Source organism: Fusarium oxysporum, chromosome 1 (genome assembly GCF_000149955.1).
Source record: "Fusarium oxysporum f. sp. lycopersici 4287 chromosome 1, whole genome shotgun sequence".
Lineage (NCBI taxonomy): Eukaryota > Fungi > Ascomycota > Sordariomycetes > Hypocreales > Nectriaceae > Fusarium > Fusarium oxysporum.
In genome coordinates, this window is record NC_030986.1 from 1,579,334 (window position 1) to 1,603,705 (window position 24,372).

A 24,372-nucleotide genomic window follows, 5' to 3' on the forward strand; every position below is an offset into this window, starting at 1 on the left:
TTAAAGACCAACCTAAGATACATTATTAGGCAAACTAGTATTTAATAATATAAAAATCAGAATACAAGGCATAGAAAAGGCTAAGAAGGCAAAAAGATTGCCTCCACACAGGATTGAACTATGGACCTTTGCATTACAAGTGCAACGCTCTACCACTGAGCTATAAAGGCGACTTGATAAAAGGAAATCAACAATTGGACTACAAGAAGCCGCATGCAGGGAGAGTTTGTGATTTTGGTAAAAAGATCAAAAGGATTGCCTCCGCACAGGATTGAACTATGGACCTTTGCATTACAAGTGCAACGCTCTACCACTGAGCTACAAAGGCAATTAGTAATCAGCGTGCTCAAAAACTGTAATATGAAGCCAGTTTGCCTCAAGATCTCCTCCCGCCCTCACTCGCTTCCAGCTTGTCTCTCTTACAACAACTCCAGTAGTCTCACTAACGAACATGTAGTATCATTATGTTTCATGAACCAGGAGACAAAACGTAATTAGTCTCTCGATAAAACCTGATATATTAGTCACTCTTGCAATGAATGCTTTCGTATCAATCTTGTTACACTTGTACTGTGAAAAGAGTAACAAATATGTCAAGCTGAAATATGACATTGGAAATCTCTCGCAGATACTGTTTTTTTGGGCCTCGCCGTTCAAATTGGAGATGCTGATGCTGTATGTAATAACTATTGCCCAATTGATACCCAAAATCCCAAATATGCACTGATAAATGGTGTAAAGACAACCCTGCCTTTTGCGGAACAGAAACGAACAGAAACAAGGTAACGGTAAACATTACAACATATCCGCTTCATTTGAACCCAACGCTGAGAGCTATCTCAGCTCTGAAATAGACATCTGAAGCTACCATAGTATAACGGTGTGGTTCAAGCTTGGGCACGTGGGACCAGCAAAAGGCAATTCCACAGCTCTGGTACGTATGTATTCAATCAACCTCACTCGACCTATGCGTGTACACTGCGCTATCGCATCTTCTGGCCGAGTGTATCGCCAAGTATCATCCATGCATCCTCGACATATTGCGGTATATCAACATGGACGATAGAGCCTTTGCCTCGCGGCCCGTATCCATTCTGGTCGTCTCTCATTCGTGGAATTTCGCCAACAAGTAGAGACATAAGCCGTTCCATACCCCAAAGACCGTTGGCTTGGTTGTTGTGAAACTCTGCAATGTCATACCGCAAGTAGGAACTGAGACCGCCCACCTGGTTTTGAGCTATAGAGTCTTGAACCGCCACCCTGGGCACGAAGGTTGGCCAGCCGGCAAACACAGGAGTATCGTCCATCTTATCAGAGTAAACTTGCTCAAAGGCAGCAACTGTACGCCGGCACATGGTTGGATCTTGAGCGACGACAATAGAATATGGTGATGTGTATCCATGCTGGTCTAATACCTTTCTCGTGAACACTGCATTTAGTGCACAATTTGTTGAGGCATCCTCGATCAAAATAGTGAACTTTTGTGTTGGGTGCTTTCCGGCGGTTATGAGGCTGCCCTTTTCAACTTCAAGGTGAAAGAATTGCTCGACAATGGTCTGGAAGACCCGAGCCTCTGGTTGTCCCTGAACTTGACCAGTAATGCTATTGTACTTGGGATGTCGAGCTACAGCATCATATAGCAATTGGGTCGAGTGCCCGATGCCACCGGTGATGACCAGAACCACCGGTTCATCTGCTACGGCAGAATCAGTCACTTGTTGGATCGATAATGTTCATCTGCTCTGTCCCCGCCATGAAAACCTACCCGTTGCCTCGACCAATTTCATCACCGATGATATGACTGTATCTACAATGGATAATATTGCAGAGCCGCACAAAACGACTACCGCCACAGAAACCGGGTTTGTCTTGACATTCAGCTGCTTCTTGGTCGCCGACGAGCGGAAGAGGGCGCGGTGCAGATCTGACAGAGTGCAGACTTGCTCATGAGCAACAAATTCCGAGATGATGTTTGCAGCGTCAGCCGCTTTTGAGACTTTATCTGGGAATATATCCATTGCATTTGATCGAAGATTTATTGGTCAGAGTCACGCGAGACAGGTGTCGACCTCAGTAATTAGTACAGAGTGGTTTAGAGAATTCGGCGTGAGCAAATGTTGACGAAGCGGAGTATCCGGAAACGGAAAGTCCGGTTGGCGATGGTAACAATTCGCAGCGTGAGGTCTCCTTATGTTTTGATATCGAGGAAAACTTTAGTTTGATGCCCAATCTAATAATGGTCTCGTAACTGAGTTTTGTTTCGTGTATAATCGAGTTGTTGGGCATATCATGTATCGAATCCCAAGTTCAAGTTCTTACAAGCACACGATATCCATAATGAGCTGAGCCATAGGAATTTTGAGAATCAGGAAGGATTGAATAGCATGGATAGTTTTATTTGCACCTCGAGTGTTCATATGTGCACCAGAACCGTCTTCATAGAATAAATTGAGAGTTACAGCCTCATTTCTCCGTGTTCAGGTCACCAAGAACACTCGCTCGTACCATCACATGGGGATGTTAGTGAATATTGATAATGAAAGAACTGAGAAAGTATCTCGCAGGTTTTGCTAGATGAAGATGTAGTGGCGATAGAGACTCGATGCGGGCTTATTTCTTCGCGAAGGGGCTTGAGACTTGATCCTGCTCTCTTCTATTACAGACCAAGTATTGAGGAGTTCTTTCATCCAAGAAGCCGTTCAATTGTTCGGAACTCTCTCCTTTTAGAACACGATAGGCAGACATCAGCACTGTTCAGTCGATTGCAAGACATGGAACAAAGCCTGGCCAGCGATTCAGAAACGCCAAGAGAATTAGATGATTCTAATAGCCTTTTAAGTTCATGAATTAAAAGGGGGCAGACTATTATTTCCAGTGTTGAAATAAGCGCTACTCTAATGTTGACAGCATGTTCAACTTCTTAACCAACATTACTGAACTTAGGAAAGAACCACCTACAGGAGTAAACTCCTTGTTATAGTCATGGCTCAGGTGAATCTTACCCCACAACCTCTTCTCAACATCAGTATCTGAACTTCTGCGTTGCATCACCCGAAGGAACAAGACGCGCTAAAAAATACCTTCGAGGTAAAGTTCAGTCGCGGGTTTGCTAGGCAGAGACGGAGGCCACTGCGTGCCTTACATCCATGCCTCGCAGTGGCAGCTGAAACGGCTGCCACTGCGAGCTCAGGATCTCTGCCAGTGACATTTGTCACTCAACGCATCGTTTAATAACGGAATAGCAGTGTAAGGTAAGTAAACAACAATGTTCCCCTACTTCGGACACATTAATCTTGTCGGCTCTCTCCGTACTCCTCTTCGTTTGTTCACCTTTCATCCTCTTGTTCTGGTTGTGGGTATCGTGTCAAGAACATCAACACCAACTTTAATTTTCTTCACCTATCACCTATCAGCCACCACATCCCTAGAGAAGCCTCACGCGTAGCAGACGAACTTAAAATGAATGGTATCTCCGCACCTGGAGAGCCTCAGGTGGTGCGCAACGGCCTACAATCACCTCCTATCAACACCTCGAAAGACATGGCAAGCCGCCTCGCATCCAAACCCCACGATGCCCAACCCAACTATGATGTTATGTCAACTGGATCGAATATGGTATGTATTTTACAGTGGTAATCGCTTCTGCGAAAAGAGACACTTACCATACCTCTAGAAGGCGAGCGGAAACCTGATCGATGCAACTGACGATTTGGCCAACATCGGAGACAATAATGCTTCTTAGGGTTCGTTTACCTCCATGGCTATAGCTCTGCCTTTTCAACGCTAACAAGTACCAATAGTAGGAGCATACAGCCCGTCCTCACAAGGTACTATCCAAGACTGCATCACTGTGGCTCCCCGTCATCCTAAGGCGCATATGGCGCGAGGGAGCTCATCCGCTGCTCTTCGGCGAGGTGAGGACGGTCCGAAATACGATCTCACAACACTTGCGAATCCTATCCGACCAACTAGTGGACCTCGTGTCCCGATGTTTAATCTGGAACAGGTTTATGACATCTTCAATGACACCCGTTGGGGAAATCAACAAAGCGACGCAGTGGGGGAACAGAATCCCACCGAGCGTCGCCAAAACAACAAAACTGCTCAGTCTAGAGCCTCGAAACAAACAAAGAGAAACCCCCTTGGACCTCGAGCTGGCTCGGGAGTCTCCAAGACACCCCGTCTGCACAAGCAGCCTGGCACGCAACTCAAGCGATCTAAGAATCCTCGGGGGAAGAACCCAATCGATGTCGTTGCTAGAGGAGCCTCCTCAACCCCCAGCAGCCCAAGCGACCCGGCCCCTTACTACGAAGTTGCTCGCGCTCCCAATCTCAGCAGACCTATTCCCGACTTTGACCCAGCTTTGATTTCTACTTGTCCTAAGCCGCTATCGCCTTCAGAGATGTTAGATGGAGAAAAATTCTTCCTCTATCAGATGGCCACGGCTCGTCATCTGGCCTTCAACGGAGTTTCGGGCCCATACCAGATTGGCCACTGCTTGTGCGACGTCCATAAGGCAACCGGGAATCTAGTCAAGTTTGCACGTGCCTGCACCGCTCCAAATAGCGAAAGATATTGGCGCCATCTCATGACAAATGCGTCTATAAAGGCTCAAGATGGGTCCAGAATGGCAGGCAAGCCAGTTGCACTCTCAAATGGAGCCCTGGTTTGGATGGCAGACGAGGAGGGCAAGATTATAGCTCCCGAATGGACATTCAACGAGCCCCAATTCTTGCCTGGATCCTCGGACGACCAAGAAATGGGACAGTATCCGAAGCAAGCTCAGCAGGGGACCAACCCAATCCATCCTGGACTCAAGACTACTAGCAAAGATCCTTTTTGGTGGTGAACGACACAATATCGTTACCAAGTTGCATGGACGGAGCGAAGAGCGTCCCAAGAGAATGTTCGTGCACATGCCTGGAAATGGACACATTCAAGCTTGGCCTTGTGCTCGAGTCTCTTCAGTCTTTGTGTTCATAAGACAAATCTCATACGGAGTAGGAGTAAAGAACTGTGCTTGGATTGTTTTGACCCGGAGGGTCTTGGTTTATACGTTGATGCATGGTCGAAACTCGTTGTTAGTTGATCTCTGGAGTTGGACTTACTCGATTTTGAGTTTTGATGAAATTCTACCAGGTCATGTTAAGTAGCAATTCCTAGAATTGGAAGCAGGAATGTGTTTCTATCATTACTAGTTAATAATAATGCTAATTGTCAATGAATAAGTGGTAGTTGTCAAAACAAGTGGCTATGATTGATGATTACGGAAGAATTGCGCACCGACCTCAATAGCATCATCGAAAAAAAGATGCCCACCCTGACGTTTGTCTGTCAATTGACGCCACTTTTGCTCTATACTTCCCCGCCAACGCGCAGTCTTTGTCAATTGTCAACTCTTTTTGTTCACATTTTGCGTCTATCTATCACTGTCAGACAAAATGGGCTCTTCGTCTTCGAAAGTCGCTAAAGGCGCAGCGCGAAAGTATCCTGTTCGAGCTCCTGGAGCTGCTGTCCCGCAAGCAGTAGCACGTCAACCAAGGGCAGAGGCACCAAAACCAAAGTCAAAAACCTTGGGGAACAGCGCCAAAGACGACGGTAGATCGATTGGAACGTATCATGTCTACTGCAACATCTAACTCGTATGTGTAGCTGTTCGCGCTGACGCTATGGACCCCGACTTCCCAACCGGCGACTTCTCACGCCGTCTACACCAGATGGGAATTGCTGACTCGAACCCTACATATTCTCCTTCGTCTACAGCCGCGACCCCTCTCGGACCTTCAGCTCCTCCAGGACCTAGCTTTGCACCGAGTCGAAGCAACCCAACCCTCGTAGCGCTCTCAGCTCGAGATCGACTACAAGACGAAGCGGAGGAAGATTTTGCAAACATGGGGCGCGAGGGCCGACGATTCCTCGATATGAGGACGTTGGTGGATGCTATGAAGTTCCGCGATCGAGGGATACCCGAGAAGGAGATTGAGTCAAGATTAAGGATACAACCTGGGCTGTTGAGCAAACTTGGACAGGAGAAGACCTTTTCGCATGTGACAAGTCCGAACTGAGGGCAAGGAACGAGGGAATAGATGGAAAGCCGTCACGATATCCGCAAGGACCGATGTGACAAGTGTATTACGATTGTACAATATCATGTTTCTCCTCACTCAAGAGATAGCAACAAACGATACCCGAGAACATGCCTCCAAGGCCTAGGTTGCTGCGACTGAATTGCTTTGGCCTAGAACCTACGTTCTGCAACATGGCTCTACCACGCAGCATGGCCACCATCCATGCGAAGGTCAGCACCCGTCATGAAGCTACTCGCATCACTCAAAAGAAAGACAGCAGCACCGCGATACTCTTCTGGGGTGCTTAGACGGCCGAGCATGTTCTCTTTGGGCCACCTCTCACGACGACCAGGATAGTCGTTGAAGAGATTTTGAAGCATCTGGGTTAGAATGTAGCCAGGAGAGAGGGTATTGACGCGGATGCCGTGTTCTCCCCATTCCATTGCAAGATTACGGGCAAGCTGTACGACTGCAGCTTTGGAGGGGTTATAAACGCTGATAAAGTGTTAGTAGCTGAACATCATGATCCGAAGTCGTACTTACGGCGCGAGCATGCCCTTGTTGGCGATGGTTGCGCTCATACTGGCAATCATGACAATACTACCAGGTTGTTTAAGACGAATCATCTGACGAGCAGCTGCTTGGGCAGTCATGAAAGCCCCGGTGAAGTTGATGCTCATCATTCGTTCGGTTTCTTCCATCGAGTAGTCAATTGCTGGTGTTTCGTGGTTGATACCCGCAGCAGCGATGAGACCATCTAGACGACCTGCGCCATTGGCGATATCTTCGAAGATGCGATTGAGATCTGGGACATCTCTTACATCGACTTGATGGTAATGAAGTGAGGTACCAAGTTCACGCGCTCGGTCTGAGACTCGTGAGAAGTTGGACTTTGGATCCTCAACTGGCGAGGGCAGTCTATCAACGGCGTGGACTATTATACTCAGAATTTAGCAATTGATATACTCTTAATGGTCTCTCTCACCAGTAGCTCCGGCTTCAATAAGAGCTTCAATCTGAACAAGACCTAAACCTCTCGCGCCTCCCGACACGACAACGGTTTTGTCTTTGAGGCTGAACTCTGGTAGAAGATGAGGCTGACCCAGTGCCGCATTGTGTTGAGAAGGAGTGCAGTGAAAGGCACGAATAGCCACTGGGACATATCTCGTTGTTGGGCGAGGAAAAGCTTGTCTCTGGAGAGGCTGACGAGCCAGTGTTCGAAGGATGGGAGAGAACTTGTTCATTGTGGAAGCTTATGAGGCTGGCGATACCACAGATGCTTACATATATTCTAGGATAGACTACGTTCAGTGGTAGCTCGGGGTGCTTTTGTACCAAAGTCAATGGCAGCCATTACATGCGATGGCCACGAGGGGAATGCTCAGTACGGATAGATTCTAGTTGCATCAGTGGCGGTTCTTCGTCACCTTTACCGCACTCCGGAAGAACAAGTCACGGGGGATCTTTATGCCCCAGAATGGGAATCATCATCAATTCAGACATTGTCGAGGGTGTGTATGAAGAGAATGTGCCTCGGTCTTGCAGAATGAAGTCGATGACAGGCCAAGCTTTCCTATCCCCGGAGCCACTAGGACGTTATTGATGATCCCGGTGAGGCTCGGGTTTCCTTGCAGAGTTAAATCAGGTCCTGGCTGAGCGAGGATCACCGTCAGCCATTTGACTCCCTACCTCCCTGGCTTACACTTGATCTCCAGCTGTGTGTCAAGGTTTAGGTGCAAGTTTGATGAGCATATACTCTAACATGAATGTCTCCCTCAGGGCATTGGCTGTCCTATGGCTCCAGGATAGCAGAAGTCAAAAGAGAGATCATTGCTGAGGATGCAAGTTACAGCATTTCGGGTGATGGTTGCGTTACGTGGGGAATCGGGCGGAGTCACCTCCGGATCTGCACCCCGCCCCCAGCTTTTGAGCTTCTCTCTCTATGAACAACTCTCCAGCTGCATCTCAGCTCTTGAACTCAATTAGTCCTCCCGCAGTAGCTTTGGATCTGGCATAGAGTGGAATGCTAACTTTGGTGATGGTGGTGCGTTCATTTGCTAAGACTGCGAAGATCTCAGGTTGGTATTCTCTCGACAATCTTGACACAGGCTGTTGATGCATGGACTTTCAGCTCTGGCCATCGAATGAACGAGGGTCAATCTGAGGCCTTGTACCCTCCAGATCGCCTGGATATGCGCTGGTCACGGCCGGCCTCTATATGGATACCGGTGCTACACCGCGTCACGAGGTATCGTTGAAAAGAGGAATCCCGTAGAACGAGGCCCTCTTCGTTTCGCTTCCTCGGTGTGGATTGCACCGAGGCAGATATCAATACTGTGATTTGCCTTGCTCAAAATAGATCTACACAAGGTTCATTAGTTTGTGACGAAAATCTTGGTTATTCCATCATCGATGATACATAACGTGGACATATCTAGAAACACAACTAATATATCAGTATTATCTCAACAAAGAGGGGCAAATCTGATCGAGATTTCGATCCCGGTAGACACCCAATTGGTATTTCTCAAAACAAGCCGGAAACAACTAGCGCAGATGATATTGGTTGTCGAAGGTAGTGTCAATGGTTCTTGCGTGGAACAATATTTACATACTTGGAGGAGCATATGATGGAAAGTGAGTGGGATAGAACGCCCCCGCGTGCTGGTTCTATCAATTAATACTTGTTCCTAAAATTGCCGAAAAGAGTTTCTTGCATTTGGGAACGAGACCTTGTGGACAATGCTCGGGATGCCAGCTGGCATAACTACTTGATTGCCTAATATGGGAACCCCGAAATCTTCATGATGCGACTATAAGCATTGTACATCGAATTCGATCACAAATCCCCAAGATTAGACAGAAAGTCTACAAGCATCTGACTCCTTGGATTTGAAGTAGTGGCCATGCATGAAGGTTACCTGGCTTAAATTTGTCGTACACGTGAGCCACAGAATCCAGCAATGGCCCATCATGACTCCCATGCGCAGTATCCTAGAGCTCTGAAGCCAGCTGATCTGCCGCTGGATGTATTCCTGAAGAAGTCCAAATTAATACTGAGATTGGCTTTTCCTAGACCTTGCATCAGGTTCCCATCTATGGACGACCGCCTGTTCTGACAGAGACCCGATATTCTACCTACCAATGCACACCATGATAGCTGACTGGGGAACAAGGACCATCTGTGAGTTAATGCACTTTATATTACCAGGAACTGAGAACATTTGAGGCCTAGATACGGTAAGCTTTTACAGCAGGACATGGATCGTCAACGAAGCAAAGGAGTGACCGGCATCTAAATTATCATGAGAACTGCCAACAATCTGAGTTAAATCGCAAAATCAAGAGGATGCATTAACGCCTTTTTCCAAACCTCCAAGCATGGCAGTATGCTGTTTTTGTGTCGCCTCGGTTCGCGTGTCCTCTGTCACGACCTCCAATGAGGCCTTCGTCAGCCGTCAACAAAATGCTCAAAAACAGAAACATATGAACGAGATAGCCTCTAACCACATGTATGACTCCCAAAACCTTTAGCGTTAGCCTTTTGAAGTTGCCTTGCACCAGTCTTATGCCTTGTTTCATTTCCACCGCAGATGGGGTTGTCGTCTTCTAAGCACTGTCGATCCACTGGTAAACAGTGACCAGCGTGGTGTAGACCATGGCGATGAAGCCAACAACCATGACAACAATGTCAATGACCTTGGCCCTGGTTGTCTGAGCAGCTCCCTTGTAGTGCAAGTACGCTGGGTAGATGTAGACCAAGGGAACACAGGCAAAGCTGCCAATCAACGCCACAAACTTATCCAAGTCACTGGCACCAACTATACTGATACCCACGCATACGCCTACAAGAAGGGTTCTGAGAGCATTCTTCTTCCACTTGATCGCAGCACTCTTCTTGCCAGTTGCACGCTCACCAAAAACTGAGGTCTCGATGATACGGGCAGCTGGGAAAAGCTGGACAGGATCTCCAGCGAGAACGGCAATCGAATACAGGAACTGGACTGCGTTGACAAGAGGAGAATCCTGAGGAAAGTTGGAAATGACTTGAATCTTGGTGTCCTCGCCAAAAGTCGCATAGCAGAGTGCTCCCACAGAGGTGAAGATGATCGTGATGATAAACATGACCAAGTAAAGGAGGTTAGGGAAGTGCTCGGGTCTCTTCATGCTTGACTGAATGGGCAGAATAAGTCCAATTCCTTCAAAAGTGAAGATACCTGAGCCAATGGTCAAAGTGAAATCTCTTGGGTTGAACAGCTTCACAGTCGAGTCCATGCCACGCTGAGAAAGGGCCGCAATGTCGTAGTACCAGATGTACACAATTCCAATCAAGATAAAGACATCAGCGAGGAGGGCGGCGGGTCCAAGTTTTGAGATGTTTCGGATCAGGGCAAGAGGAACAAGGGCGACCAACTGCAAAGCAATCAAACTGGGTACATTGAACATGAACTCGCGGTGGTTGGCGGTCACGGCGTCAAGAAATGCATAGAGGTTCTCAGCTGTAAAGATGAGACCAGCGCATACAAATCCAAGCTGGGAGATGGCAATCGAAGCGAGAACGAGACTTCTGAATCGAGGTCCAACAATGGCTTCACCTAGTTCTCCATAACCGCCTCCGTAAATCTGTCGACAGTCAAGAAGCAGACGGAAACATCCGCAGTTGACAAGGGACAATACAATGAGGGTGATTGACGAGAACAGGATGCCACCGTTGCGGAACGCCTTAGGCAAGAACATGATTCCAGTTCCGATGAAAGCCTTGATGAGGGTGAAAAACGTCTTTGTGGTTGTAGCGTCGCCCGTCTTGCGCATTCGTTTAGTGCTTCGTCTTCTGCCAAGGAGAGGTCGAAGTTCAGGTGGCTGTTCCACATCGCCGTCTTCTCGATCGTCAATGGCAGACTCGTCCTCGCTATCAGCATCTTCGAGATCTTCGCCGGCAAAGCTTCCATATAGATCGAGGAAATCGACAAAGTTCTTGGCGACAATTGTGTAGCCACTCATGCGTCTCTGTCGGGCACGGCGTTGAAGGTGGTATCGTCGAAAGCCGCCGGGCTCTCGCTGTTCGGAGTGGCTCAATTCGTCTTCGGCAGCGAGGGGGGGAGGTGTGTGGTGGGAAAAGGTGGCAGCGCGGCGGAGGGAGTTGGCTCGAGCCTTGATCTTGAACATGTCGCGATGCATGTCGCCTCCTTGCAAAAGGAGCGAAGATTCGACGGGGTCTCCTGTAGTGTCGTTGTTGTCATTGCTGGCAGACCCCGAAGCAGAAGGGTTGGCTGGACCAAAGGCAACGTCGGGCTCGGCGGAGTAGCCATCTGGGAGATGCCTGTCGAGGATGGCAGCTTTTCGCTTGCTCGTCTCGCTGCCCAAGCTACTGGGTGTTCCGTCGAAATTGGCGAACTCAGCCATGATTGTGGATTGTCAAGAGGAGTTTTACAGTCGTGACGTAGCTCCTGCAGAGCTTTATGGCGGTGCTGCAGAAAGGTAAACAGTGAATGGCAGAAGATGGAGTCTTAAAATGATCAATCACGAGTAGTCTTCAGCTGTGTTAGCCGTCACTGCAAGCGTCAACAGACATCCGCTGGCGAGGAGAAAGGTAATTGTATAGTTTCAAGGAAAACATTGAAGACGGCGAACAGTCAAGTGCCTCCAGGTTGGGTTGTTCGGTTGTTGTATGACAATCGGGGCCGGTGAATGTCTCTCCCGGTACGCCAAGCTCCTTGAGGCTTGGGTCAGTGGGGTCAGCGATCCACATGCATCAAGACAGCGCAAGTAGTCGATACCTTTTCAGCCCCATCTCCCAAAACGAAACTCTGCTATCTGCTAGGTACAGCACAAAGTAAAAGTTACTTGGCTCGATCGCTTCCATCGGGAGCTTGATGCAACCACCTGAACACCATGCTCGACATTCAACCTGCCTGATTTGACATCACCGAAACTTCCAGAGAATACCAAGACTGAATGAATCCTTTAGTTTCCTCGTCTCTAGAGCGAGGGAATGTGCAACATCAATAGTAAGGACCGTAGCAATAAGATATTGTAGCATTCCAAGGTTGCACCAAGCACACAAATATGTGTTTGCTAATGACATGTTTTCTTTACTGCTGTTCCAATTTGACTTAATCAAGCGATGCTTTTATTGCTCATCAAGCAACAGAAATGCACGGATATTGTCGGCCTCAAAGACTTGACCTCGATGATAATCGGATGTTCTGAATGGCTTGTGGCAGAATACAAGCTTTGAAGAATCCGGCAGTTCATCCATCTACTTCTGATGTTCTACCTCGTTCAAAAGAGTGTCAGGGCGAATTGGACAGTACCATACCCAATGGACAGTTAAGCCCAGCACCTACGAGTTTACCGAAGAAAAGCCGGCCGAGTATGGCAAATTTTCTCCTCAGGCACGCAGTGCTAAACCCAATACGCTTGACGCGCCTGTCCTTTCGCAGCCACCAGAAAGCTCACTCATCAACCTCAAATTCGACCCCCAAACTCATCACAACCACTCAAGATGAGCTTCGTCCACCTTAATCCTCGCCCCATGCTGGAGAAGCTTGTCGGGAACCCAGTTCTTGTCCGTCTAAAATGGGGCGAGGTTGAGTACAAGGGAACGCTGGTTTCCATCGACAGCTACATGAACATTCAGCTTTCCGGCACCGAAGAGTACATCGAAGACAAGCCTACTGGATCACTGGGCCAAGTATTGATTAGGTATGAATTTTTGCCCATCCTCCCTTTTCAGACACGCGGTGCTAAACCACGAAATACAGGTGCAATAATGTGTTGTGGGTGCGCGGTGCAGATGCAGGAAGCGACGCTGATGCCGCTATGACCGGTTAATCTGCGTCAGCAGTGAAGGAATTGTGAGAAGGAGAGGAATAAGACACGATGCTCTTGAAGTTTGTTGAGCTTTGGGTCTGATACGAATCTAATTCCCGGGGGATCGACACGACACCGCCTCTTCAACTATCATCAAGCCTACGTAAACCATGTATCTACACATGGCTCGCCACGAGGTAGCACTTATCGAGTTGTTTTCAAAACCTAGATCTTAAGCTTCAGGCGGACGGTCCATGACGGCCCACAGTTTGGCAATGTTTGCTATAGTTATAATCTAATCACAAACTATGAAGATTACCATGGTGTACCAAGAAACAGGTCTATGAGTGTGTTGGCCAGCGTTTAGCTTCGCCCTCTTCTGCAAGCAACCCAATGCCCCTAGTACTTCCCCAAACAATGCCCACACCAATGTCAGCGAACATTCAGAATCCCTGCTTGTTTAGGACCAAGTGAAAACAGCACATTTTTTCGATAAGCGCCTTTCGCATCTAGGGTAGATTCTGGCCGTACAGAGGAGCTGGAACCAGTCCAGGACCGCTCGAGCAGAAACTTCGGCAAGTTTTTTATGTAGCTGTTGATGACAGCATACTAGAATGAATGAACGCATTTGGGAAACTCTTCGTTGAAACTTCTCAAGTCACCCTTCCATCCATCTTTTCAGCGTCTTGCCCGAGGGACCCCAGTTATTTGACGTTAAGTTTGCCCTTGGGTCGCCAAACCGTTCGTTTTCTTCGAACATGTCTCGAGGTCTTTTCTTTGAGTCATCTTCTGTTGATTCAAACATCGGTTGAGATATACCCTGATCGGAGAGGGCACTGTAAGAGAGGTGGTGACCTAGCACAGCTCTTCTGTCTACTGGGATACTGAATGAAGGGAGTGCATGCTCTTCTGTTGCGGCTGACCAAGTCTCTGACGCTACGCTCTTGCAAATCATTAGCTCCGAGGTATTTATCTTCTTTGTGTAAGCAAACTCAGCTTTTGCAACCTGTAGACTCTCGAAGTATCCTGCGTTTTTCAAAGCTGCCTCTACTTGGATGTGGAGTTCGATATACAAAGCCTGGCGTGATGCATATGAAATATCATGGCTCATAAGCAGACGAATTGCAGTGTCCATGTAGACCCATGTGGCAACCCACGGGTACCAGAAGACCTGGTCTAGGCTCGATATGCTTAGATTTCTCGCGAAACTACCAGGATGAAGATGGGAATTATGATGGCGTCGTAGGTGCTGTTTAGAATTTGTGCCAAATGAGGGATACCCACTTCGTTTAGAAGACTACAATATTAGTAATTTGATTTTGGGCGGTCTCATAAATATACGATTTAGGTAGAGTTTGCCGCCGAGATGGTTGGCAGACCCAAGCGTAAACATGCTGTCCAAGACTAGCCACAATCAACGGTCGAATTGTTTGCAGCCAACTATCAAACAAGTCCTAGAGTTGCATCAGTAATACAGCGGCCATAGTTTCAGAAATTCGTACCCCTGATCGTTGCTTGTGCTTGGGAGCCAGCTGTGGCCAGTTGAAAAGTTGATTGAAGCTGAAGAGATTAGCCAGAGACGTGATAGAAGCATCGCACACACCCGTTTCCATTGCAACCATTGAAGTCAGCACACTTCTAACCAAGCTGCTAGTAGCCCGGATGCCACTCAGTATGCCGGCACCATCGTTGATACTGCTAATAGGTGGTTCTTGTCCGCACAGAGCGAGTACTGAATAGCCATTAAGCCAGGACTTAGCCACAGCCTGGGCGGAGACACCAGTGATATATGTCTCGCGGTTCGCCTCCTTCACCTTCTCTGCCTCACTCAAAACCTCTTCGCGGGTATAATCCTACCACCCAGCGAAAAGAAGATTGATGTGGGAATGGACGTCGTGTGTTGGCGTGGTAAGGCAGCTGTTGGCTTTTGTCCAGAGGCTCGTTTTGCATCGCATGAAGACACGGTCTTCATCGTCATCGACGCTTATGACTCGCATGCTTTCCCCCACGTTGACGATTAAGGAGGGCACGAAACCCGAAAAAAGCGATAAGGCAGCGTTCGGTTTGATCAGTGAGAGAATTGTGAAACCGCTGAGACAACATGTTCTGTTGGCCGCTCAATTTGCTGAAATCTGGCACAAAGCTTCCGTGGATTGTGAAAACCTTGTGAAGAGAAGCAATCTCAGGATATCGCTTATGTAGTATATAGAGAAAAATTCCAAGGAGTGACTGGCCGTTCTGCATTTTTCTGCACCCGTTTGAATGGGTTTATTGGCGCGGATGTTGATCCAACTAAGCGGACAGTGATCCGGGTGGTGGGATCACTGCATCTGAGGAAAAATATCCAATCTTGTACGCTGCTCTCGTACCCGTGTAGTCGAAGCTCCTCAATTGTTTGCTGAAACTGCCTGGCTTCCATCGGCCACGATCTGAAATACGCAACGGAGCCTGCTTCAAGCTTCGGGGACAATTTTGTGCATTGCTCGATCTTGATGATCTTTGCTAGCTGATCGTCACTTGTTAGCATTGGGTGATTGAGCCAGTCGCGCATGGCGGTTCCGACCCCGTCATCCTCTCCATATGAAAGGATTCTATAGGCAATTAGTTCATCAATATCTGTTGCCAAGCCAAGTTGGGTTCGTAGAAGCTGCTGAGGAATACGCCCATCTCCTAGAGAAGACATGGAGTAGCTTCTGCATCGGGTAATTATCTTCTTGCGCTGTTGTATTGCTCCTCCAGAAAAGCTGGCGGACCTTCTCCGAGACGAAAAACTGCCCATAATGGTTAATGACATTGGCGACTTGATGCTGTTACGCCATTTGCAAACAAAGTAAAGAATGCCCTGGCGACTTGAAATCGTGGAGCAAGTGTGTAGTCACAAGATGGACAAGGGGAGGAGGTGATTAACTTTTATAAGGTGAAGAGTTGAATGAGGCTTAAAATTATATTTAAATTCTTGAGAAAGAAAGAATGGGAGGAAAAAAGCCAGGTTTAAAAACATCATAGGTAGACAGTGAGATTACTGATATGTACACCTTTTGCGACAAAATTTTACAACCAAAGTCAAGGTGGCCGAGTGGTCTAAGGCGCTGCACTCAAGATACGGTCTTACCCAGTTAACTGGGGCGTTTTGCAGTATCGAAAGATTCTTGGGTTCGAATCCCAACCTTGACAAGAAGTTAATTTTTTTTATCATCTAGGCCATGGTATCACATCATCATGAATATATACTATTTACTGCAGTTTCTACATCAATTAAGTCAAGATGGCCGAGTGGTCTAAGGCGCTGCACTCAAGACTAGGTCTTCCCTAGTTAACTAGGGCGTTTTGCAGTATCGAAAGATTCTTGGGTTCGAATCCCAATCTTGACAAAGAATTACTTTTTACTTTTTTCATCATCTTATAGTGTCTAAATAGTATTTACAAATAAAATTATTATTTCCTATAATTACTAAATATACAATAAGATACTAAAAATACTTAATAGTTTTACTTTTAATAAATATAAGTAATATTTAAAATTATAAAATTCCCTAAGATTATAATTATATTATAAAATTAGAGTTATATCCTATTATAAATAATATATAAAAGAACATATTATTATAGTCCTAGTTGCCTCATTATCTATATGCAATTACATCGATAATGAATTATGAAATGCCTCGACCTTTTCTTCATGCTCTCGACTCCCCCTGTCAACGGCTGGAGGCCACGAAAGCTATCATGTCTGGCTCCTCGCTGTTGCTTTAGCTGCGGTATTACAATCAAACATACAGAACACAGTTGTTATGTCGGTGTCTAAGTTGATAAGAGTACCCAGCGATAAAAATCAAGCCCACGCAAGAGACAAGAAGAGAACATATCAAAGAGGTATTCAAGGATGAAGTTCACAGAAGACTGCTCGTGGTGTGTAACATAATGCCTGAATTGGAGAATTCAGGCGGTAATCCTCTGAAAACTCCTGAAAATTAACCTTGTTCTCAGGGCATTTACAGGTGGCAAATGCTTGCGCGAGCAATGTTGGCTGACTCCGGGGAAGCTCAACAGTGGGTCTCTGGAAGCGGGGGTGAGAGCTGGGGCCGCCGTTCCTAAGTGCCGCGAATCTGGGGAAGCGGGTCTTTAGCGGGCTTAGTGGAGATGCTTCAGGGGGCTCGAGGACCCTCTGCATGCTAGCGCCAGTGATTAATGGACGGCACGCGACTTGTAAGAGTGCAATGAATCGCCGTAAGTTGTAGGGGGGGAGAGAGGGTTTGAAATCCACGACAGAAGTACTTGCAAGGAATGTCACCGACAAGTCATCCTGCATAGACGAGCGAAAGGAGCAGGCGACCAGACACCGTTTCCCTGCCTGGCTCCTGCATCTGCCCTCTGTTTTCAGTAACTGTGCCGCACATTGTTGTTTTGGTGGTACCTTAGGTGCTGTTGAGATTATTGAAATTGAGATGGCAAAGCTGCGTACTACTACCCACTTCATGACTGTGATGCACTAAACATGAGATTCTTATCCCTCTTGATCAATTGTTTCTGAATACTGGGCTGACACTTGCATTTTACGCAACACACGAAACGAAGCAGGGTCGCATTTGTTGATTTTACTGCGTAGAAAACATGCCACTTCCTGCTTGCCTTAACCGGCGGGGTTATGGAGTTTCAGTCACCCAGTGTCGGCTCCAATTTCTTTGATTTGATTTCATTTGATTTGCCTCCCTGCAAAAACCACGTAGTCACATTTCCCTGTATTCTACTACTACGTAACCATTTCGCTGGATCAAGAAGCGCAATCTTCACAGCGAGGTACTGTATTTGATCATGTTGGAAGTCTGATCAAAAACCGAAACATCTAGATCAATTTCGAGGATTGCTTCGCTGCCATTTCTCTCAATCCGGGATGACACTGCACATCTTGCTACAAGACAACCAAATCAACAAGCCACCATCTCGCTTAGAACAGCTGAATCTCGACTCGCAGCGACCCTCCCGCAGCAGGACCTCAATCTCCTGGATCGCCCCCTGCTCTCCCATTTGAAGGTTGCCACGCCATTGAACGCCTCAGAGGTCATTGTCGTTAGACGCGGGGGAGTTCCCCTTGTCGCACGCATCTCTCCGCCTAGGCTGCCTGCCCTGCGCCTCCCGATAGGTACTTGACTGTTTTCAGAACCGCCTTGACCAAACCGTGAGCAGCGAGCTATCAAGTCACGAGGGTCGAGGCTCGACGTAATGAGGGCATTGACCTAAGGAGCGGCGAATCATCATCTGTCTCGGCCTGCAGGAGAGTTTGAGGTTGGGGGGAGATTGCAAGCCATCCGCATTCAAGTGTAACCTTGTCGGTCAGCACAGTATTTGTCTTACTATGTACCGCCAGCTACAGCGATTCATGCTTACACGGACAAGTATCGCCCCGTCAGTTCTCATACCTTCACCATGACCATTTGCTTGTCTCCTCGTTTGGATGTCGCAGCCTCCCTACCGTGCAGGTTGATCATCCAAGCGCTGTTACCCCGCTCGATCTTGTACGAGCAGTCATTCAATCATGGTTGCACGTATATAATAGAGTGAGTAGCCGTTTCCTCCTCGTTTCTGTTTTCTGTCCCTTTCATCCCAATTGAATCAATTCTTCAAACACCCATCAACTTCAACTTTATTGGTACCGCCTCCACATCCTCCTGACAACTCCAACACCTTTTTCACACTCCTCTTACGAAACCATCAAATCCGGTCGAACACGTCGACTGGATCAATCAGCAGTTAGTAAACTCCCCGAAAGTACCACCGAGCTCTACCTGACACTCAGTGCTAGACACCTAAACTCCCTCCACCACAGATACACAACATGCCTGTCCGCGTTCCCAAGCTTCCCGCTGCCAAACCCTCAGAGATCTTCTGCATGGGTGCGGCCGGTGTTGGCGTTTTGACACCCCTCTATCTCGTCATGCCTGGCGCTGAGGAGCGTCTTTCCAACCAGACCAACAAGTGGGCTCCACGGTGGGAGAGGAACGTCAGCTACTTCATTCCTCCCATGGAGAAGGGCGTCCAGCGCATCGAGCCTCCTGTGTCCAGAATGGTCCAACGTGTTGAGGACCGTCTTCCTCTTGAAAAGATGGCCAAGTCAGTCGACAAGGGCATTCGAAGTGGTATCGCTCGATTCAATGGCGAGAACAAGCCCTAAGAACATATTTCATCTGTCTGCGACCAGCCTTTACCGGGAGCGGGTCTTTCCTTTGTACATTATCATTAGCATACCCCGGGTAGATGACACATCGTTCACGAAAACCCATACATGAATTCAATGATCTTATCTTGATATGAACTCTTTTTTACCTCATGGTGACTTGCGTCTTGGTGATGCTTCGCGTTTCTCATAATGCGTAAAGGTCATTGAGGTCTCCATCACATCCCACGTGTTTTCAATCTCATTGTCCTGTTCTTGGCATTAGTTTTGAACTCAACCTGTAGATTGCCCCAAATAGCATTTCATCGTTTACCATGCCAGGATTTAATACCGCACCTTTATTAACTCCTCGCGCCTAGATAAGTGTCGTCATCCTTTTCACGATCAATTGACCGTGCTGCCGCCATCTGCCCGGTCCATGCCGTATGTAGGCAGACCAAGTTGATACACTACAGACTTTGTGTGACAACCCCCATCGACTACTCGCGTCGTTTCCGCGTAACATATAATACTGCTTGATATCAAAACGAGACCCGAGAGAGATCATCACAATACATATCGATCGTGGCGACGCGATACGACAGTGCCTGTCCATATCGTGTCAATTGTACCGATAGTGATAAGAATCGGGTTTACGGGTCGATATTCCTGGTATCCTTACGCCACATTCATTATGTATCAGTCTCCAAACTCTGTATCTCCCGTTAAAAACATGTCTGCCTTGGGAGATACTTCACGGCCTCTATGTAATGTTCATGAGGCTCAAAGCATGTCGTGATGAGTGGAACCTTGCTGCGACACATCCTGGCTCGATGGCTTCAATCTAACGACCGACCCCAGTTGAGTCTTTGTGGATACCCTGGTACACGAACAGTGTTCACAGAAGTGCCATGGGCCGACACCTTTTCCGAGATATCGTGGCCGCAGCGCTAAAAGACCAAGTCAAGTGGTGAGATAAGGCTATTCTGCTTTCTCTCCTCTCTATAGTCGCACCACCTTCTGCGAGTCAGGACACTTGTAATCAACACCACATCAACTCCACCAGAATGACAGTCTTACTTCGTGGATCCGCCTTCATCACAGGCGCAGCCTCCGGTACGTCCCGCTATTTGCTCAGTACCATCGCCCCGCATTTCACTATACGCCATCGCGTACCGTGGCCGAGACGGACTCGGAGCTACTCATTTAGTGCATTGTTTGATCGTCTTTAGGTATTGGACAACAGACGGCCATTGCCTTTGCCCAACATGGAGTCACAAAGCTAGCATTGGCCGACATCAACCAAGACGCACTTTCTATATCTGCCGGATCTTTGAAGAAACAGTTTCCCCATGTCCATATTCTACCGGTGCATCTCGATGTTCGCGACTCCACGCAGGTCAAGGAAGGCATTGCCAAGATAATCGGCGAGTTTGGTCGACTGGACATTGCTGTGAACAACGCCGGTATTAGTGGCAGTGGTCGAAAGACGCATGAGCTGGAAGACGATGAATGGCTTGGAATTCTCGATGTGAATTTGCAGGGTGTGTATAGATGTCAGAAAGAAGAGCTCGATGTCATGGTAAATCAAGAGTACGTCTGGGCACCAAGATACAATGAATCGAAATGGTTGAAGAGCTAAATCCTTTCATAGAGATTTGGGACCTCGGATTGGCCGTGGAAGAATCATCAACGTGGGAAGTATGTTTGCTGTTGTGGCACCAAACAACCAAGACCATACTGCCTATACAACTGCCAAGCATGGTACGTTGTGCAATGCCTCTGCTGACCACAGTCCGTTCAAGTACTGATAGACTGCTAGGCATCATTGGCTTGACCAAGGCTGACGCAAACTCGTACGGGCCTTTAGGCATCCGTATCAATGCCATCTGTCCAGGCTATGTCGAGACACCTCTATTGACGAATATTATGAGTCGTGGTCCGGCCTCACCACTCGCAGTGGACTTGTCAAGAACTCCTTTGAAGCGGCTCGCCACTATGGAGGAGGTGGCAGATGCCATAGTCCTGTTGGCTTCTCCCATGAATAGTTACATGCAAGGTGCCAGTATGATCTGTGACGGGGGGTTTACCAGTAACTAGACGCTCGTAGTCTGGTAGTCGCCAGACCAAGATCTGTAACATATACCCTCTAACTGGAATTGAATCATCTGAATCATGCATGCGTATAAATGTAGACTCTGAACTACTATTTCGTCTAAGTCATGATTAGCTATGTTTGCCTTACTGATGTTGATTTCATTTGACCTCTTTGATTCTGAAGCAGCACGTACTGTGACTTCCTTTATCTATAAAACCCTATTAAATGGTTTCCCTTACATCTCGATATCGTGCTTCGGCTGAACCAGAATAAAGGATGGAAGTGAGGGAATTGTGGAAATGCTTTGTTGGTTTGGCAAAAGCCCAGAGCAAACGTTTTGATTGGACGTATGCAGAAAGCGTTCTCATGACACCTAGCTTTAATATACAATTTCATATAGATACAGACTTGTTCATATCCCACAAAGATACAAATAGCAAAATCAACTTTGCACATCCAAAATAACACAACAGAACACACCAGACGTGAACGTCCTTGAACACCTTGCAGAAGAGACAGTAACGCAGCAATAGCATCTAACCAAAATTAAAAAAGTCAAGAGAGTAGTTTCTCTGTTCATCGTTGTTCACGTCATTCAGACGTGTTGTCTTGCCCAGATTTGGGCCATATTCCTGCATCCTCCCTGAACCTACGGGCCCAACGTTGGTACTCGTCCAGTTTGTACCAATATGAGGGAGCTTACTGGATGAAGACTCATGCATACCACCCTCACTGCCCCCAAACTTCGGAGGCTCCTTCGCTGAGCTGAAAGCAGCTATTCCTGACATGATACCAGTCGACATCGCGGCACTCTGATTCAACACTGAACTGGCACTGAGACCAGCAGTTCCGGCAGACCAGTCTATGGCACCATGAAATTGACCTTGTGGAAAAGAAGGCTGCATGTTAGGCAGGCCCCAATTGTCATGTAACGGGTTACCGAGGTTCGCAGCATTGAGTGTACCGACCATGTGGCCTGTAGCAAGGTCGGGATGATGCATATTGACTGCGTTCGTCCCCACCAACGTCAGGCCAAGTTGTTCCGGCTGGCTGTGCAAATTCATAGGGAACATGGTTGGATCAAGCGGTGATTGGCTTTGTTGGCCATACGGCAGAGATAGAGGTGGTGCCGGTTGCGATGTTATACCGAGATAGGACGGTTTCGATGAGGCATAGTCTGAGGTCTGTCGGTGAACAGAAGGGCGCCTTTTCTTAAGAGGTTGATTGAAGTCAGTATCGGCTTCTCGCCTAACAGGAACAACAGTAACTGATGTATTGCCGTCATAAGAGACGCCGCTCCTCGCACTACTGGCACCAATACTAATGGCCTGCTGTCCTGCGCTGCCGCTGCGCGACCGTGAAACGTCAGTCAAGCTGCTCCGGATCTGATCAAGTACAGCCTTGAGCAAGTCATCCATCCTGCTAGCCGGATGATATGTAGCGCTCATATCGCCAACAGCATCAGATAGAATTTCAAGATAGCCGATATATGTCTGGCGATTTGGCTCATTGCGCTGGTAGGCAAGTGCAGCAATCAACGCTATTGATGCAGTACCAGCATGCTGCATTCCCGTAATAAAAATCTTTCGTCCGTCGAATCTTTGACGATGCTGCCAGAATATTCGGGCCACGCGAATCGCTTGCTGAGTACATATACTGCGGGCCAGCGATGTGCGACTCCCATGGACCACGCGTTGACGGTCATCAGTAGACATGGACGAATCCTCAGCAGTGAAGTGGTGCCCGGGGCTTTCTGAATTTGCCTTTCTGTCGCTTTCAGGACTTGGATGCGATCCCGTGCTCGAACTGTCGCCCGAAATTGAGCCATATTTGGCCCATGGTCGATGTAGTAAAATCATAGTTACGTGATATTGTTGATGTAATAGGAAGAAACTGTAAGGAGCTGTCTTGACATTGCTCGGCTTCCATGCCATGCGGTCGGGCAATCGCCTATACCAATTTTGAAGTTGCCTGTCGAGATTAATGACCTGCAGATATCTATTTTCTTCGGCTTCATTAGTCGCAAATGCGCCGGTCTGTTCCGCCACTTTACTGGAGTTGCTCAGATCACGTATTTCGACGATTCGTCCGGCCAATTCCATCAACTCAATAAGCTGCTCGTAAATTTCAGATGTCAAATCCATCTTAGGAGCATCAAGCCCGAAAGAAGCAAGCTGGGAAAATCGGTTTGATAAAAGGTCAACGTCTTGGCTTTTGATAGCCAATGGCCTACCCAGAAACAATCCCCAATATCTGTCATAGATCACACATGCCTGCATGACCATATTTCGAATTTTTGTGTCTTGTTCGGACATGCTGCTGGTGCAATCTAAGTGGAGGCCAATATCAAAAGCAAGGCGATTTGCCATTCCTAGACACGGTTAGCTGGAAGAAATTTCAAAAACATGCATAATGATCAAGACTCACCAGAGTACATCCAGCCGGTGTTATCTCTACCGACACCGCATTCAAGATCTCCAAGCAACAATAACGCCTGAACACTAGGAATACCACCAGGACGCTCGAGCTCGATGTCAAGCATGTGCTTGGCCTCTCTATGAAGAGAACTTTCTCGTGGACTTAGTGTAATCTTGCGCATATCATCTCTGTCCATATCGGCCACACGGTACCCCATGGCCAAGACTGTGATGTGAAGAAAATGAGAGTAAAACTTTGAAGACTTTGACATTCGGTCAGCTTCGAAAGCATCTCGATCAATGATTTGAATCACAGAATTATAGTAGTGGAAGAATCCATCCACAAGATAGTCGTGTGTCTCCGAGCTCAGCGATTGGATTATCTTCTCTGCTCTTCGGATTTGTTCAGGCGGTTCACGTGCATATGATAGACTTGTTGATTCAGCATAAACATGGCTGTTGGCTGTGGGACCAAAGAAACGCAGGCGTCCAGAGATTTGGTCGAATGACAGGTTGCCTTTGGTCGATAGAAGTCGATGGATTATATCCTCTTGCTTAGGATCCAGAATGCGAAATGGCGAATCTTCGTTCGAACGAGAGTACGCTTGCTGTTTTTCACGCGAATTTGTCGTCGCAAGTTCACTCTCACGTGTCGTGAAATCGTCGTTCTGATAGTCCGGAGGAGAGTGGTCCTCGCTCCCTGGGGACTCGAGTCAGATTGCGGAGATGGGTCAGTATTGCCCGCCGTAGTGGCTATGGTGTCTGCACATCGTGCCTTGTGTGGGAGGATGAGTCGCTGGAGGCGGTACCACACCCTTTTCCAAA

The 24,372-nt window shown here is 47.6% G+C and overlaps 10 protein-coding genes and 4 non-coding genes across 18 annotated transcripts; 7 read left to right on the forward strand and 7 right to left on the reverse strand.

Annotated features, from left to right (window-relative positions):
• Positions 1 to 98: 98 nt before the first annotated feature.
• On the reverse strand, positions 99 to 170 carry FOXG_20510. Its single transcript has one exon. It is a non-coding gene; the product is annotated as a tRNA-Thr (tRNA).
• Positions 171 to 256: 86 nt separating this feature from the next.
• Positions 257 to 328, reverse strand: FOXG_20511. Its single transcript has one exon. It is a non-coding gene; the product is annotated as a tRNA-Thr (tRNA).
• Positions 329 to 612: 284 nt separating this feature from the next.
• On the reverse strand, positions 613 to 2,064 carry FOXG_11330 (uncharacterized protein). Its single transcript, XM_018390927.1, has 2 exons — positions 1,766 to 2,064; positions 613 to 1,693 (listed from the first exon to the last, which is right to left on the reverse strand). Exons 1-2 carry the CDS (start codon positions 2,016 to 2,018, stop codon positions 984 to 986), a joined length of 963 nt encoding a protein of 320 aa, XP_018249484.1. The 5' UTR covers positions 2,019 to 2,064; the 3' UTR covers positions 613 to 983.
• A 1,395-nt stretch (positions 2,065 to 3,459) lies between these two features.
• On the forward strand, positions 3,460 to 4,849 carry FOXG_11331 (uncharacterized protein; the record flags this gene model as incomplete). Its single annotated transcript, XM_018390928.1, has 2 exons — positions 3,460 to 3,615; positions 4,007 to 4,849. The coding sequence occupies 2 exons, from the start codon at positions 3,460 to 3,462 to the stop codon at positions 4,847 to 4,849; spliced, it is 999 nt and encodes a 332-aa protein (XP_018249485.1).
• Positions 4,850 to 5,313: 464 nt separating this feature from the next.
• FOXG_11332 (uncharacterized protein) lies at positions 5,314 to 7,783 on the forward strand. The gene is made up of 2 exons (XM_018390929.1): positions 5,314 to 5,598; positions 5,653 to 7,783. Exons 1-2 carry the CDS (start codon positions 5,442 to 5,444, stop codon positions 6,063 to 6,065), a joined length of 570 nt encoding a protein of 189 aa, XP_018249486.1. The 5' UTR covers positions 5,314 to 5,441; the 3' UTR covers positions 6,066 to 7,783.
• Positions 5,338 to 7,491, reverse strand: FOXG_11333 (oxidoreductase). Its single transcript, XM_018390930.1, has 3 exons — positions 7,054 to 7,491; positions 6,612 to 7,002; positions 5,338 to 6,563 (listed from the first exon to the last, which is right to left on the reverse strand). Exons 1-3 carry the CDS (start codon positions 7,310 to 7,312, stop codon positions 6,266 to 6,268), a joined length of 948 nt encoding a protein of 315 aa, XP_018249487.1. The 5' UTR covers positions 7,313 to 7,491; the 3' UTR covers positions 5,338 to 6,265.
• Positions 7,784 to 8,968: 1,185 nt separating the features above from the next.
• On the reverse strand, positions 8,969 to 11,729 carry FOXG_11334 (uncharacterized protein). Its single transcript, XM_018390931.1, has 2 exons — positions 9,576 to 11,729; positions 8,969 to 9,514 (listed from the first exon to the last, which is right to left on the reverse strand). The coding sequence occupies exon 1, from the start codon at positions 11,469 to 11,471 to the stop codon at positions 9,678 to 9,680; it is 1,794 nt and encodes a 597-aa protein (XP_018249488.1). The 5' UTR covers positions 11,472 to 11,729; the 3' UTR covers positions 8,969 to 9,514; positions 9,576 to 9,677.
• A 738-nt stretch (positions 11,730 to 12,467) lies between these two features.
• Positions 12,468 to 13,318, forward strand: FOXG_11335 (small nuclear ribonucleoprotein F). The gene is made up of 2 exons (XM_018390932.1): positions 12,468 to 12,773; positions 12,833 to 13,318. The coding sequence occupies exons 1-2, from the start codon at positions 12,574 to 12,576 to the stop codon at positions 12,900 to 12,902; spliced, it is 270 nt and encodes an 89-aa protein (XP_018249489.1). The 5' UTR covers positions 12,468 to 12,573; the 3' UTR covers positions 12,903 to 13,318.
• FOXG_20512 (uncharacterized protein) lies at positions 13,096 to 15,829 on the reverse strand. 3 transcript variants are annotated; one of them, XM_018400797.1, is made up of 3 exons: positions 14,485 to 15,829; positions 14,384 to 14,441; positions 13,096 to 14,335 (listed from the first exon to the last, which is right to left on the reverse strand). In XM_018400797.1, exon 1 carries the CDS (start codon positions 15,673 to 15,675, stop codon positions 15,076 to 15,078), a length of 600 nt encoding a protein of 199 aa, XP_018249492.1. In that variant the 5' UTR covers positions 15,676 to 15,829; the 3' UTR covers positions 13,096 to 14,335; positions 14,384 to 14,441; positions 14,485 to 15,075. The 3 variants fall into 3 exon arrangements, with proteins under 3 accessions (XP_018249492.1, XP_018249490.1, XP_018249491.1); XM_018400795.1 differs by having other exon boundaries at positions 13,096 to 14,441; XM_018400796.1 differs by having other exon boundaries at positions 14,384 to 15,829.
• A 114-nt stretch (positions 15,830 to 15,943) lies between these two features.
• FOXG_20513 lies at positions 15,944 to 16,055 on the forward strand. The gene has a single exon. It is a non-coding gene; the product is annotated as a tRNA-Leu (tRNA).
• An 85-nt stretch (positions 16,056 to 16,140) lies between these two features.
• Positions 16,141 to 16,252, forward strand: FOXG_20514. Its single transcript has one exon. It is a non-coding gene; the product is annotated as a tRNA-Leu (tRNA).
• A 2,128-nt stretch (positions 16,253 to 18,380) lies between these two features.
• On the forward strand, positions 18,381 to 19,388 carry FOXG_11336 (uncharacterized protein). The gene is made up of 2 exons (XM_018390933.1): positions 18,381 to 18,628; positions 18,682 to 19,388. The coding sequence occupies exon 2, from the start codon at positions 18,715 to 18,717 to the stop codon at positions 19,048 to 19,050; it is 336 nt and encodes a 111-aa protein (XP_018249493.1). The 5' UTR covers positions 18,381 to 18,628; positions 18,682 to 18,714; the 3' UTR covers positions 19,051 to 19,388.
• Positions 19,389 to 20,032: 644 nt separating this feature from the next.
• FOXG_11337 (uncharacterized protein) lies at positions 20,033 to 21,222 on the forward strand. 3 transcript variants are annotated; one of them, XM_018390934.1, is made up of 4 exons: positions 20,033 to 20,148; positions 20,265 to 20,625; positions 20,687 to 20,796; positions 20,855 to 21,222. In XM_018390934.1, exons 1-4 carry the CDS (start codon positions 20,100 to 20,102, stop codon positions 21,130 to 21,132), a joined length of 798 nt encoding a protein of 265 aa, XP_018249494.1. In that variant the 5' UTR covers positions 20,033 to 20,099; the 3' UTR covers positions 21,133 to 21,222. The 3 variants fall into 3 exon arrangements, with proteins under 3 accessions (XP_018249494.1, XP_018249495.1, XP_018249496.1); XM_018390935.1 differs by having other exon boundaries at positions 20,035 to 20,148; positions 20,687 to 21,203; XM_018390936.1 differs by lacking the exons at positions 20,687 to 20,796; positions 20,855 to 21,222 and having other exon boundaries at positions 20,035 to 20,148; positions 20,265 to 20,682.
• A 185-nt stretch (positions 21,223 to 21,407) lies between these two features.
• On the reverse strand, positions 21,408 to 24,372 carry FOXG_11338 (uncharacterized protein). Its single transcript, XM_018390937.1, has 2 exons — positions 23,558 to 24,372; positions 21,408 to 23,501 (listed from the first exon to the last, which is right to left on the reverse strand). Exons 1-2 carry the CDS (start codon positions 23,817 to 23,819, stop codon positions 21,667 to 21,669), a joined length of 2,097 nt encoding a protein of 698 aa, XP_018249497.1. The 5' UTR covers positions 23,820 to 24,372; the 3' UTR covers positions 21,408 to 21,666.

What these genes read in the sequence shown, in the direction of transcription:
- FOXG_11330 (XM_018390927.1), bottom strand. Translation starts at nt 2,018, where the DNA reads ATGGATATATTCCCAGATAAAGTCTCAAAAGCGGCTGACGCTGCAAAC. An exon ending in GAAATTGGTCGAGGCAACGG is followed by an intron (nt 1,694 to 1,765) that starts GTAGGTTTTCAT and finishes CTGCCGTAGCAG; the next exon opens with ATGAACCGGTGGTTCTGGTC.
- FOXG_11332 (XM_018390929.1), top strand. Translation starts at nt 5,442, where the DNA reads ATGGGCTCTTCGTCTTCGAAAGTCGCTAAAGGCGCAGCGCGAAAGTAT. An exon ending in GAACAGCGCCAAAGACGACG is followed by an intron (nt 5,599 to 5,652) that starts GTAGATCGATTG and finishes TCGTATGTGTAG; the next exon opens with CTGTTCGCGCTGACGCTATG.
- FOXG_11333 (XM_018390930.1), bottom strand. Translation starts at nt 7,312, where the DNA reads ATGAACAAGTTCTCTCCCATCCTTCGAACACTGGCTCGTCAGCCTCTC. An exon ending in TATTGAAGCCGGAGCTACTG is followed by an intron (nt 7,003 to 7,053) that starts GTGAGAGAGACC and finishes TGAGTATAATAG; the next exon opens with TCCACGCCGTTGATAGACTG. An exon ending in AACAAGGGCATGCTCGCGCC is followed by an intron (nt 6,564 to 6,611) that starts GTAAGTACGACT and finishes ACACTTTATCAG; the next exon opens with CGTTTATAACCCCTCCAAAG.
- FOXG_11334 (XM_018390931.1), bottom strand. Translation starts at nt 11,471, where the DNA reads ATGGCTGAGTTCGCCAATTTCGACGGAACACCCAGTAGCTTGGGCAGC.
- FOXG_11335 (XM_018390932.1), top strand. Translation starts at nt 12,574, where the DNA reads ATGAGCTTCGTCCACCTTAATCCTCGCCCCATGCTGGAGAAGCTTGTC. An exon ending in CTGGGCCAAGTATTGATTAG is followed by an intron (nt 12,774 to 12,832) that starts GTATGAATTTTT and finishes CACGAAATACAG; the next exon opens with GTGCAATAATGTGTTGTGGG.
- FOXG_20512 (XM_018400797.1), bottom strand. Translation starts at nt 15,675, where the DNA reads ATGTCATTAACCATTATGGGCAGTTTTTCGTCTCGGAGAAGGTCCGCC.
- FOXG_11336 (XM_018390933.1), top strand. Translation starts at nt 18,715, where the DNA reads ATGCCTGTCCGCGTTCCCAAGCTTCCCGCTGCCAAACCCTCAGAGATC.
- FOXG_11337 (XM_018390934.1), top strand. Translation starts at nt 20,100, where the DNA reads ATGACAGTCTTACTTCGTGGATCCGCCTTCATCACAGGCGCAGCCTCC. An exon ending in CATCACAGGCGCAGCCTCCG is followed by an intron (nt 20,149 to 20,264) that starts GTACGTCCCGCT and finishes GATCGTCTTTAG; the next exon opens with GTATTGGACAACAGACGGCC. An exon ending in GATGTCATGGTAAATCAAGA is followed by an intron (nt 20,626 to 20,686) that starts GTACGTCTGGGC and finishes ATCCTTTCATAG; the next exon opens with AGATTTGGGACCTCGGATTG.
- FOXG_11338 (XM_018390937.1), bottom strand. Translation starts at nt 23,819, where the DNA reads ATGTCAAAGTCTTCAAAGTTTTACTCTCATTTTCTTCACATCACAGTC. An exon ending in CACCGGCTGGATGTACTCTG is followed by an intron (nt 23,502 to 23,557) that starts GTGAGTCTTGAT and finishes AACCGTGTCTAG; the next exon opens with GAATGGCAAATCGCCTTGCT.